The sequence below is a fragment of the Mesoplodon bidens genome (genome assembly GCF_964165515.1).
Source record: "Mesoplodon bidens genome assembly, chromosome: 2".
In the NCBI taxonomy this organism is placed as follows: domain Eukaryota; kingdom Metazoa; phylum Chordata; class Mammalia; order Artiodactyla; family Ziphiidae; genus Mesoplodon; species Mesoplodon bidens.
Window position 1 is genome coordinate 182,528,459 of NC_138177.1, and position 12,559 is coordinate 182,541,017.

The window sequence follows — 12,559 nt, forward strand, 5'->3', positions numbered from 1 at the left end:
GAGCAGTGTGAAAGGAGCCGCGCTTGGAGTTGAGGGCAGCAGGTCCAATCTGGAGATCCCGGGAGCTGAGTAAGCAGTCTTGGGGATCGGCAAACAGCCGAGCCGCGGGGCAGACAATGTGTTGGGCTGGGAAGCCAGGGGTTGCCATGGCGACTGGCCCCGATGCTGCTGTGCTGCTCAGCGGACTGTGGCTTGGGTTTTTCGAATGCTTTGGACCCGGGCTCGTCTCCGGGCTGTGAATGTCGGCCGGGCAGGAAGAAGCCACCCAACTTCCAGGCCTTCCTCCTGACCCAGGAGTCCAGCCGGGGGCTGCTGCTGGCTGTTGGCATTGCAGAGACGAGGGTCTTCGTGGCACTGCTTTCTGGGAAAGGAGGGAAGGCACCCTCTGAGGCAGCCAGCGGTGTAAGAAGTGCGTGCCAGGGAGCATATGGGTACTTGGGGATGGAAAATCCAAGGGGAGGAAACCACCAGCAAGGAAACAGTGCAAACCGCGGCCACAGAGTCCATACGTTAAAATATACAGCGCCCAGGGGGCCTGTGTCGGAGAAGAGAATTGGCAGGGCTGAGAGCTCGGTGGTTTTCTGTGCAGACGATTGAGCTGGAGAAATTAAGGTTGGGGCTGAGTCTGGGAGAAGCCCTCCAGTGTTGGGACTGCAGCTGGGCAGAGAGGGACAGGGACTGTGGGTCAAGCACGTGGCTCAAGGGCCAGGAAAGGTGCCACCACCCCAGAGGTCAAACATGAATTCAGTCCTGACAAAATACGGGTCTCCACCTCGCGGCTGGCTCAGTCTTCGTCCAGGAAGCGGTGAGTATGTTTTCTTCCTCTTCGGTCCAGAAAGGAGGGTGGACGACAGAATGAGAAGAGGAGATTTTGTGGGTCTTGGAGGGGCTGCTTGCTGAATTCGCCTGGGCCCTTTAAGAGCCCCTCCTGCAGGCTGGCCACATTTTCTCCTTCACAGTGATTTAATGAATTTGAGAGCGCGGAAGGCAGGGGTCGCCCAGTGAGCCTTAGCCATCATCTCTGATCTAGGTGCAGATAGTGTTCTGTCTTCTGAGAAGGCAGAGGAAGGAGGCTTTCGGTTTCAGCCTTCCAAGCCCTGAAAGGAGAAAGAGCAGGGTCCCGTGTGAAGAGCTATTCCCCTGGCAGCTGCCGCGGAGGGGCCAGTGGCGGGGTCGGGGGCGGGGGGAAGCTGCTCCCCAGCTTCCTCTCCTGGGAGGTGGAAGGTCGGTGGGGAGGGAAAGGGGCCCTCAGACCTTGAAACCTTCAGTTTTGTGCATTAAAGTCGTGTCCCCCTTGCCAGGATGGTCAGGGATAGGTTCCCAACCGTGCCTTTGTACCTCTCTCAAGAAGGGCTGTGAAATTCCTCCTAAACCGTCAATATTTGTAAGTTCACTTTTGATTCGTGCCATGACGCGTTTTGGCAGAGGGGATCAGGAATGGCGTTCATGGAATCAAACAGCCTTCCAGCGCCCCAGAATCAGAGCCCTGGCCTGGAAAACACCCCATTCCTGGCCAAAGAGGAACGGCCTGAGGGTGTGTTAGCCACTGACCCCTCTGCGCTCCCATGAGAGCCCTCATTCCGACCTTCATCTGTCTCCCCCTCCTCCCCAGCCCCACCGTTGGCCCAAGACAGATTTAGGAAGCAGACAGTGAGTCACACAGAACTCCTAGCACCCACCCAGGCCTCACTGCAGGGTTGTCTCCACCCCAGGAAGGGTCTGCACTGCTGATGTAGCCCTCCTCTGGCTCACACCCCCAAGTGAAGCTTAACTACCACGCTGGGATCTCCGCCTTGAGTGGCCAGAGAGTAAGACGGACGTGTGCCATTCACCTTAGCGGGCCTGTCACCCTAATACACGAACCCCAGTGACCGATGTCCAGTTAACTCAAAGTCCATCACTGCTCACTCAGCCGGGGGAGATTGTTTCCAGGCTTGGGTGAAATATGGTCTCTAGGCCTTTTGGGGGGTGGTCCCCAAAATCATGGCTGCCACATGGACATCAGAGAATGGCCATCTATGCTGCTTCAGCCTGATTGTGTCATTTAAAAAAATTGGGGGGGGGGCCACACCATGCGGCTTGTGGGATCTTAGTTCCCCGACCAGGGACCGAACCCTGGCCCATGGCAGTGGAAGTGCGGAGTCCTAACCACTGGACAACCAGGGAATTCCCTGATTGTGTCTTTAAGCCCTTTATTATTATTTTTTCTTTCTTTCTTCCTTTCTTTCTTTCTTTTTTTTTTTTCTTTGACAGTAAAAGGACAACTAGTGGGAATTCCCTGGTGGTCCAGTGGCTAAGACTCTGCACTTTCACTGCTGAGGGACCAGGTTCAATCCCTGGTCAGGGAACTAAGATTCCACAAGCCTCGCTGCTCAGCCAAAAAAGAAAAAAAAAAAGGACAACTAGTTTTGCTTTTGCTGTATTTCCAAGTTTTAAAGTTTAATAAGCTTCAATGTGTCACAGTTCCTCATGTAATCAATCAATGGCCAAATAGTTATTGAACACATTAATCACTGGGCATTGTGCCAGGGGCTGGGGAGAAGGTCGTGAGCAAGATACACGCCCATCTTTCTAGAATCGCACTAATGAGTAACACGGACGTGTCAGCAGGAAATTGAAAAGTAGTTTGATGTGTGTTAAATAGAGCCATTGCGGGTTAATGGGTTCACACGTAAGATTCCTCTTACGACACTACCAATCTTGGAGATTTTCTGAAGTGACATCACCTAAAGGATAAACTGGAGTCAGCTGGGTAAAGAGTAAGGGTAGAAAGGTCATTTCAGGAAGAGAGAAAAACAGGAGCTAGAAACGGCATTTTGTGCAGCCTGACTGGGACAGTCAGTGGGATGACTGAGGGGTGGGAGAGCGTTGCAGGAGCTGCTGGAGGGGAGAGCTCTAAGGAGACGGTGCAGAGGTCAGTCCCTAGAGAGGACGGTCGAGCATCTTGCGGACTGCAGATTTCATCCTTGGGGTGATGAGCATTTAAGCATTTTTAGCAGGGTAGGTAGCATTTTCTGACTTGCATTTTAAGAAAATCCTTTTCGATAGCAGTTTGGAGAGTGGGTTTGGGGGAGTTTGAGAAGGAAAACATGGCAAATAAAGAGCCAAAGAATCAGGAGGCTTTTACAACAATGCAGGTGAAAGGTGATTGTTTAAGCCCTTTAAATTAGCATATGAATATATATATATATACATATGCACACACATGTATGCCTGTGTTTACTTTGTTCTGCTTATACAAATAATACATTTTCATTCTCAAACAGTACACAAATAATGAAGATACAAGTCCTGATTTTCTGTTATTTCCAGTTGCATTTCAGATTTTTTTTCTATGAATATGTACACAGTGCACATACCTAAATATGTGTCTATGTAAAAATGTTGAAATGAAATTGAAGAAAATATGCATTTTTGCAATTGCTTTTGCCAATTAATACTATATTTTGGAAATTAAAAATGCCAGTGCATGGGGCTTCCCTGGTGGCGCAGTGGTTGAGAGTCCGCCTGCTGATGCAGGGGGCACGGGTTCGTGCCCTGGTCCGGGAAGATCCCACATGCCGTGGAGCGGCTGGGCCCGTGAGCCATGGCCGCTGAGCCTGCGCGTCTGGAGGCTGTGCTCTGCAACGGGAGAGGCCACAACAGTGAGAGGCCCGCATAACGCAAAAAAAAAAAAAAAGAAAAAAAAAAAAGCCAGTGCATGAAAATCTACCTCATTCTTTTTAATGGCTTCATGGTTCATATGGATATACCTTAATTTTTTTTTTAATAAATAAATAAATTTATTTATTTATTTATTGGCTACATTGGGTCTTCGTTGCTGTGTGGGCTTTCTCTAGTTGTGGTGAGTGGGGGCTACTCTTTGCTGCAGAGCAGAGGCTCTAGGAGTGCTGGCTTCAGTAGTTGTGGCTCGCGGGCTCTAGAGCGCTGGCTTCAGTAGTTGTGGCTCGCGGGCTCTAGAGCACAGGCTCAGTAGTTGTGGCGCATGGGCTTCGTTGCTCCGTGGCATGTGCGATCTTCCCGGACCAGGGCTTGAGCCCGTGTCCCCTGCATTGGCAGGAGGATTCTTAACCACTGCACCACCAGAGAAGTCCCTATAACTTAATTTTTAAACTAGCCCTTGAGTTTCCTGGTTGCCTAGTGGTTAGGATTCCGGGCTTTCACTGCTGTGGCCTGGGTTCAGTCGCTGGTCGGGAATCTATCCTGCAAGCCACATGGCGAGGCCAAAAAAAAAAAACAGACTATCTCTTTAGGGAATTCCCTCCAGTCCAGTGGTTAGGACTCGCTGCTTTCACTGCTGAGGGCACAGGTTCAATCCCTGGTCAGGGAACTAAGATCCCACAAGCCACATGGCAAAAAAAAAATTAATTAAATAACAAAATAAAATAAAAAGTGCACTTAATCCAAAAAAATTTTTTTAATAAAAATAAATAAATAAACCAGCTCTCTATGAGTGGACATTTGGGGTCGTTTCCAGTTTTTTACTCCTGTAAATGATGCTGTAGTGAGCATTCTTATACCTGTATCTCTGTGGACTTGTGAAAGAGTATCTATAGAATAAATTTCTGGAAGTGGAATTGTTGGGTGGAAGGGGCTGAGCATTTTGCATTTTAATGGCCATTTCCAAGTTGTCATCCAGAAAAGCCAATTATTGCCCCATCAGCAGAGTATTTCAGTCCTTCTTTCTATGTCTCCTGGTCATCATTTTCCATGAGCCCGTCCATGACACATGAGGGTGGGTGGCTGGGCAGGTGTCCCCTTACATGGTCTCAGGCACTTCTCTTCTCTGTCCACCCCTACTACTGAAATGCTGTGGCTCTTGGCCAAGGTGCAAGGGCAGCTGCAGGCTCTGACATCATGCCTCTAGAACTTCCATGGGAGGGGGGAGCACCAAGAGCACTCCATGGTCCTTCTAAGGACCCTCTTATGTAGTAAGTTTTTAATAGCACAGATGATTACAGAAGCAACTGACCTATATTCAATCACAACTCTCCTACTTACTAGCTGGATGGTTGTAGGCAAGTCACTAGCCTTCTAAGCTTTAATTTCATTATCTTTAAAGTGGAGTCAACAGCCATATCTACCACCCAGGGTTTTGTGGAACTCAGAGGAGGCAGTGTTTGAGTCTGTGTCTGGTAATTCCAGTACCTCAAGTTTTTGTGTTTCTGTTGGTTCTCAGACATGGGGTCTTAGTTACTTGTGTGCCTGGTTATCTTTGACTGTGTGTTGGACATTGTATTTTTAAACTTATTTGCAAGAAAAATTTGAGGCCTAGGATGATACAGGATGTTCATATGCTTCTGCCATATGCTTGGAAACACTACCAGTCTGGGATGACTTTGATCCAAACTCAGGCCTGACGTTCCCTGGACTTTGATTTTTTCCCCTAGCTCCACAAAGCTGTTAGAAGTGAAGCTGTTTCCCACCTCTTTCTTCAGAATGCATAAATACCCTGAGAGCAAAACCATCTGTTTATCTCCCTAGATCCTCCTCTTTTGTGTTTCATGGGGTTTGATGTTTTTAAGATTAAAAAAAATTTTTTTTCATCCAGCTTTTTGGTTGTCCCAAGATGGAAGTTTGGTCTGAATTACCTAATCCACTATTGTAGGAAGGAGAGTCCCCACTGAAGGATCTAAATGTTCAAAGCATTTAGCATATTGTCTCTTTTTACATGTTGTTTCCAAAACCATGGTGTGTTTTTATGGGTTTTTTTTTAACTATTTGTATGAACTATATATATATATATATTTTTTTTGGCCGTGCCACGTGGTATGCAGGATCTCAGTTCCCTGACCAGGGATCGAACCCGTCCCCACTACAGTGCAAGCATGGAATCCTAACCACTGGACTGCCAGGGAATTCCCCATGATGTGTTTTTAAATATTTGTTTATTTATTTATTTATTTGGTTGCGTCAGGTCTTTGTTGAGGCATGCGGGCTCCTTAGTTGTGGCAGGCAAACTCTTAGTTGCAGTACACAAGTGGGATCTAGTTCCCTGACCAAGGATCAAACCCAGGCACCCTGCACCGGGAGTGTGGAGCCTTACCCACTGCGCCACCAGGGAAGTCCCCATTGTGTGTTTTTAAAGCACAAGAAACTAAAGTTTGTTAGAATCATAATGAGGTAAGGCAGAGGATTTCTGTGGCCAACTCAGAGCCACAACAGGGTCGGGAGGTCCCTTGTACCCTCGTAGAATCCCCTCATGTTCATAAGCTCCTCGCATTTCACCTGTAATTACTTCTGTGATAATAGCCTCTTAAAATCTAAGTCAGATCATGTTCCTCCTCTGTTAAAAAAAAAAACAAACTCCGATGGGACTTCCCTGGTGGTCGAGTGGTAAAGAATCCACCTTACAATGCATGGGACACGGGTTCGATCCCTGGTTGGTGAACTAAGATCCCACATACCACGGGGCAACTAAGCCCGCTTGCTGCAACTACTGAGCTTATGCCTCAACTAGAGCCCGCATGCTGCAAACTACAGAGCCCACGTGCTATGGAACCCGCACGCCACAACTAGAGAGAGAAAACCCGCACGCTACAACTAGAGAGAAGCCCGAGCACCTCAACGAAGATCCCATGTGCCGCAACTAAGACCCGACGCAGCCAAAAATAAATAAAACAAAAAACAAAAACAAAAACCCCACAAATCTGATGGTCCCGTCTCCCTCAGAATGAAAGGCAAAGTCCTCACAGGACTGTGCAGGACCCCATGCCCTATCACCTCTCTGACTTTATCTCTGCCCCATGCTTACCCTGCGCCAGCCACAGTCGCCTCCTTGAAGTCTCTTTGCTAGGGTGACCGACTTATCCTGGTTTTAAAACTAACAGTCCTGTGTCCCAGAAATCCTCTTAGTCTGGGCGAGGCAAATTGCATCCATTGGTCACCTTACTAGAACACAATATATGTCCCTACCTCAGGGCCTTTGCACTTGCTGTTTTCTCAAATATCCGCATGGCTAGCTCCCTCACATCATTCCAGTCTCTGCTGAAAGTCACCTTCCTCAGAGAGAAGTATCTAAAATAATGTGCATGCGTGTGCACACACATACACGCACGCACACACGCATGGTCACTCTCTGTCCATTACCTGCTTGATTTTTCTGAGATACAAATGAGCAGGACCCAGGCAACACCTCTCCAGGCCCATTGGGAGGCTCTTGAGCACCAGCATCCTCTACAAAGCCATGGCAGGCTAAGACCCAGCAGCTGCCCTGCCCAGAAACTGCCTCTGTAGGCCGGGCCTACAGCCTGGGCTTGGGAGAAGGAGGGGTCTCTGGCCTCCGAGGGCCAACAGGGAGACAAAACCTGTCCCAGGCAACCTGGGTCTCTGCTGGGGGTGTCCAAGGGGACACCAACAATAGTTTCCAACCATTGGGATTGGTGTTCCAACAATGGGTTAGATATTTTGAAATTCCAGCTGTCCTGGAAGGCTGGCCAGTCTTTTCTGTGGTTGGGAGCCTGGCTCAAAAGCCTTTGTTCCTTGGACAGACTTGGCCCTCAAGAAGGCCCAGCCTCTCAGACTGTCTGGCCAGGTTTAAAAGTCTGCAGTGGCCAGGAGCTGGCAGCAAGACTGGAATGTGGCCATCCTGCCATCACCACAGACAGCCCTGGGGATACAGGCAAGCCTCCATTTCCTCCTCTCCCCCCTCCCCAGGCTGGGAAAACCCTGGCGCACCAGCTGACAGAGTGCCTGGGTCTAGCTGGGGTCTCTGCTCCTCCAGCGGGGTGGCCAGATCTGACCCCAGGCCAGGTGTCCAGGCCTGTGGGCTGCCCTCTGAGCTGGGATCCTCCCTGCCACCTTTGCTGGACTGAGTTTTGAGGTATTCAGAAGTTGACCCTGCGAGAGATGGTTGGTTATGGACTGATCCAAGTTCAAGTCAATGAGCATTCTCCTGGCACCTGCTCTGGGCGAGGCTGGCCTGGGCCCTGTGTTCAGGGAGGAATTAAGCCAGTAGCTGCTTCAAGGGGCTCCCAGTCCAGATGGATCCAGACTGCACCTTTCAGTGTGGTCACCTGCGGCAGAGGCAGAACCAAAGGGCGGCCTGGCTCTGTGGCTGGGGGATGGCGCCATCAGTCCGCCAGGGAGCGGTGGGTGGAGGCAGGTCTGGGAAGGTCTGAGCAACCATGCCATGGAGGGTGGCCTTGCCCCACAGGGAGTGGGGAGCAGATTTTTAATTAAAGCAGGGACATTTTCAGATTTGCTTTTTTTTTTTGGCCACGCCACGTGGTTTGTGGGATCCTAGTTCCCCGACCCAGGGATCGAACCCAGGCCCTCAGCAGTGAAAGCGCGGAACCCTAACCACTGGACTACCAGGGAATTCCCTTGCTTTGTACTCTTTTTTTTTTTTTTAATTTTTTGGCTGCTTTGGGTGTTTGTTGCAGTGCGCGGGCTTCTCTCTAGTTGTGGCATACGGGTTTTCTCTCTCTAGTTGTGGTGCGAGGGTTCCAGGGTGCATGGGCTCTGTAGTTTGAGGCACACGGGCTCTCTTGTTGAGGCACACGAGCTCAGTAGTTGTGCCACGCGGGCTTAGTTTCCCCGTGGCATGTGGGATCTTAGTTCCCCAACCAGGGATCAAACCCACGTCCCCTGCATTGGAAGGCGGATTCTTTACCACTGGACCCCAGGGAAGTCCCCTTGCTTTGTATTCTTGCCGTGATTGTTGGTCACTGTCCATGGAGCTCCCCCCAGGGGCCTGAGTGTGGAGGCCGCTCTTCCGGATTAAGTCGTTTAATCCCCACAGCAACCCTGGGAGGTAGTCCTGTGAGTACCCTCACTGGATAGATGAGGGAACTGAGGCCCAGAGAGGCTAAGCAACTTGCCCAAGGCCACACAGCCAGCCGGAGCTGGGATCTGAACCCAGGTGCCAGGCTGCATTCTGGAGGCTTACTTGGAGGGGCAAGAGCGAGGCAGGGGCCCCAGACACGGTGGTGGTGGCCTGAGCAGGGGTCAGGGCACTCTAGAGGCAGAGCTGAGAATGGCGTGGGCGGCTGGTCCGTGGCCAGCCCGCCCCAGGGTGTGCTTGTCGCCAGGCCGTTGTGGGTAGATGGGTGGGTGAGGACGGTCAAGCCAGATGCTGGACAGTGACTAGACCTCCCACCCCTTCGCCTCTGGGGAGTTGCCTGGGTCTGAGGGGCCTGTTGTCTGGCTGTCCCCCCTCTTCCCCCCACCACATACACACTCAGGGGAGCCCAGGAAGGGGCCCATTTACTTCGAGGATCGTGATCAGTGGGCTCAAAGGTCAGGGAGGCTTGTCTAAGCCTGAAGGGCCCCCAGAGTCCTGAAGCAGGGGTGCATTTGGGGAAGGGAGGGTCACTGTGATGGGCCCCCGAGATGGGGCCCCCTGAGCCCCTGTGGCTCAGCTCGGGATGCTGTCAGTGATGGGCAGGGAGGGCTATTTATTGACTGGATCCTTGTGGCAGGTGGAACTTGAATTTCTTGGCCACAGAGGTGGAACAGAGGTGGCATGGAGTCGGGGGGTGGTGAGGAGACTCTGGCAGTAGCACCCGCCCACTTCCCGGCTGACCTGGTCAGGTCTGTAGGCGCCCCCTGCGCCTCAGCTTCCTGCTCTGGACGATGCGCGGATAGTAACACAATGACAGCAACATTAGGCAACTTAAAGGAGGTCCCTGTTGAAGGCTCTGGGTCCAGGGCCCAGCACACAAGGGGACTTGGCTAATGTCAGTGTCCCTACTGTGTGCCCAGCCAGCAGCTGGAGAGCCAGGACTGAGACAGGGTCCCTGGCCAAGCGGGAGCCTCTGCTTCTGAGGGGCTCGTGTTGGAGTGCCAGGGTGAAAGCAGCTCAGGGTCCCCGCCCAGGGCCACAGGGGCCCAGCCACTTCAGTCTCTGGCACAGGGCTCCCTGCCGGCAGAACTCTGTCCCTTGGCGGTGGTGACGGTGATGGCTCACACACATCCACACTCTGAGTGCTGGGACAGCCCAGCTGTGGGGGGCACTGCCGAGGAGCGACCCGTGGTGCCCACCCTGGGGGTGGGGAAGAAGCCCACCACGGGGCTCCGCCCGCCTCAGTCCCAGGCTCTGCAAACCCCATCCTGAGTCCTGGGCCCTGTTATACCCGACATCTCACAAGTCTCAGTCCCAGCCCCTGGGGCCCCCGAGGGTTTGAGAAAGGGCTGGGTGGGCCCTGCAGGGGTGTGGGGCGACCCACGCTGTGCCAGGCCCCTCCGGGCAAGGTGCACGCAGCCTGCTCTGGTGGGCAGTGGGCCGTGAGGAGGCGTCTGGGGAAAGGGCCTGGGGCGGTGGCCTGGCAGAGGCTTAAGGGCCAGGCTGGCTCTCAGCCAGGTGGCTTCGGCCCAGGTTTCCACCAGCACCTTCCAAACTGATGGACCCGCAGGTGACTGAGGTTTCAGGCCTGTGTATCCAGCCTTCAGAATGGTTTGCTCTGTGTGTGTGTGTCAGGGGGCTGGGGGTCCGTGCCGCCCATGCCAGGCCCCACTGTTCACCCCTCCTGCAGGCGCCAGCCCCAGGGGCGTGCCTGCTGCCTAGGTGTGGCCTCCACCCCACAGGGGGCCCCTACGGGGCTGTGGCCCTAGAGGGTCCTTGGCGTGTGCCCTGGCAGGTGGGAGCAGATTCTTCTCTTCACCTGGAGCCGGAGGTCTGGTGTGCTATGTGCGTGGGGCGGGCGGGAGGGTGTCAGTGGGACACGTCTCCTCTCAGGCTTGGCCAGTGGGGCGGCGGCCGAGGAGCTGGGGAGCCGGGGGTTAGGGGTGGCTGGTGCCTGCCCTGTGCCACGTTATATAACGGGCCTCTGGCTGGCCGGCCAGACGTAATTCCTAACAGGCTCCGCAGTCCGACCTGGGAGCACTTAAGCACAGCACAGCCCGTGCGGCCGCTTCTCACGCAAGCCGCACAGCTGGCACTGGGCACCGCCCCGCCGCGTCAGCTCTGTTACAGGCCGCCCCCTCCCCCGCAAAGATGGTGCTCCCAGGCTGCCCTGGGGGTCCAGACAGTCCTCCCCAAACTCCGGAAGGTGGAGGAAAGATGTGGTCACCTGCCGCTGGGGGAGCTCAGGGCACCACAGAGGGTCACGGAGGACCTTACCTGGTGAGGGGGAGGGACAGGGCCTCTTAGCAGAAGGCGGGGACCCCCCAGGTTTTCATCCCCGTGGGGCAAGCACTTGCTCTCTGCTTAGCCCCAGGTGAGTGGGATCTGTTGGAGACGATACAGTGGTCGGGGGGTGGGGGCGGCCTCTCTCCTTACCCCATTTCACAGATGTGGAAACTGAGACTTCAGGAAGTGTCAAGCCCGGGGCTACCCAGCTAGTGAGTCAGAGGCAGGAACCTGGACCACTCTATTCCTCAGGGAGCTGCCCTCAGCCATCCTGGTGGGAAAGGGATCAGACAGGGCTGAAGGGGGAAGGGGCATCTAGGGGGCCCAGGGACCCCTGGTTGGTGAACTCAGGAAGGGAAGTTTCTCCCCAAGGCCAAGGCCGTGGCTGGCTGGGAGGCAGCTGGCATGGGGGTTGATGGCCGGCTTGGGCCTCCTGCTCCTCTTCCTCTTTTAGCCCCTTACTCAGTGGGCTTCTCGGGCCTCCTGCTCAGCCTTCACATGGCACTTCTGCTCTCAAGGAAACAGCTGCAGTTTGCGGAGGGCTCGACCCCCTCCCCATGTCCAAGGCCATTGCCAGGAACTGGATGAAGCTGCCCCGGCCCTCTGCCCGTCCTAGCCCTGGTCCCTGGCCAGTGGGAGCTCATGGCAGTGGGGACAAACCTTTGGGTTTGGGGTCGGGCATGTCGAGAGGAGGGCACGAGCCATTGGTCTCCTGGCTCCCCGGGATCGTCCTGTCCAGAGGTCATGAGCTTCCAGGAGGAGCCAGGCGGGAGAGGTAGGCCTGGGACTGTGGGAGGATGGGCTTCCAGCTCGGGGCCACCCTGCCTCCCTCTGGGCCCTGGGTCCCCATCTGTACCCGGTGACTGCGTCATCAAGGGCCAGAGAGTGCAGTCGAGCAGTGAGAGCACAGCTCTGGAGTTCACCCTGGTTTGCCCCCTGCCCACTCTGGGTGGCCCTGGGCAAGGAACTGGCCCCTGGCCTCAGCTTCTCCATCTCGGACATGGGGCTGATGTGAGGCCTCATGGGTGGGGCTGATGTGAGGCTTAAAGGAGCTAATGTAGGAATGGTGCTCAGTGTGGCATCTGGTCCACAGTAACTGTCATCACTGTGTCCACCTGGGGCTGGGAACACGGCAGCACACACGACGGCCATGCCGCACCCCAGCTCCCTCAGAGGCGGTGAAGAGCCCTCTCCCCACTTTGTAAGCAGCGTCACTAGTTGTCTAGCTTCCTGGTTTCCCCCAGACCCAGTAAAAGGCCCAGGTGTGTCCACCTGCCTTTGACATGGTGATGAGGGCTGCTGGGTCCCCCTGGGACACCCTGGGGGCCCTTTGACCAGCCCGGGTGGGCCTGTCTGCACCCCCCTGCTCTCCTGCACAGGGAGGATGGATGCAAGGTCGGGGATGCGGGCCTCTAGCCTGGACAGGAGGAGCCAGAGGAGGACACCAGGCAGCAGGGCTGGCACAAGCCAAGGCAGGGTGGTAGGAGG

General features: G+C 54.1%; 1 protein-coding gene across 1 annotated transcript in view; it reads left to right on the plus strand.

Moving 5' to 3' along the window:
* The first annotated feature begins 263 nt into the window (after positions 1-263).
* PLEKHG5 (pleckstrin homology and RhoGEF domain containing G5) overlaps positions 264-12,559 on the plus strand; it is a 51,194-nt gene continuing 38,898 nt past the window's right edge. The window contains exon 1 of the mRNA XM_081223963.1: positions 264-805. Coding sequence (XP_081080089.1) covers positions 739-805 — 67 coding nt within the window. The 5' untranslated portion in view covers positions 264-738. The remainder of the gene's footprint in view (positions 806-12,559) is intronic.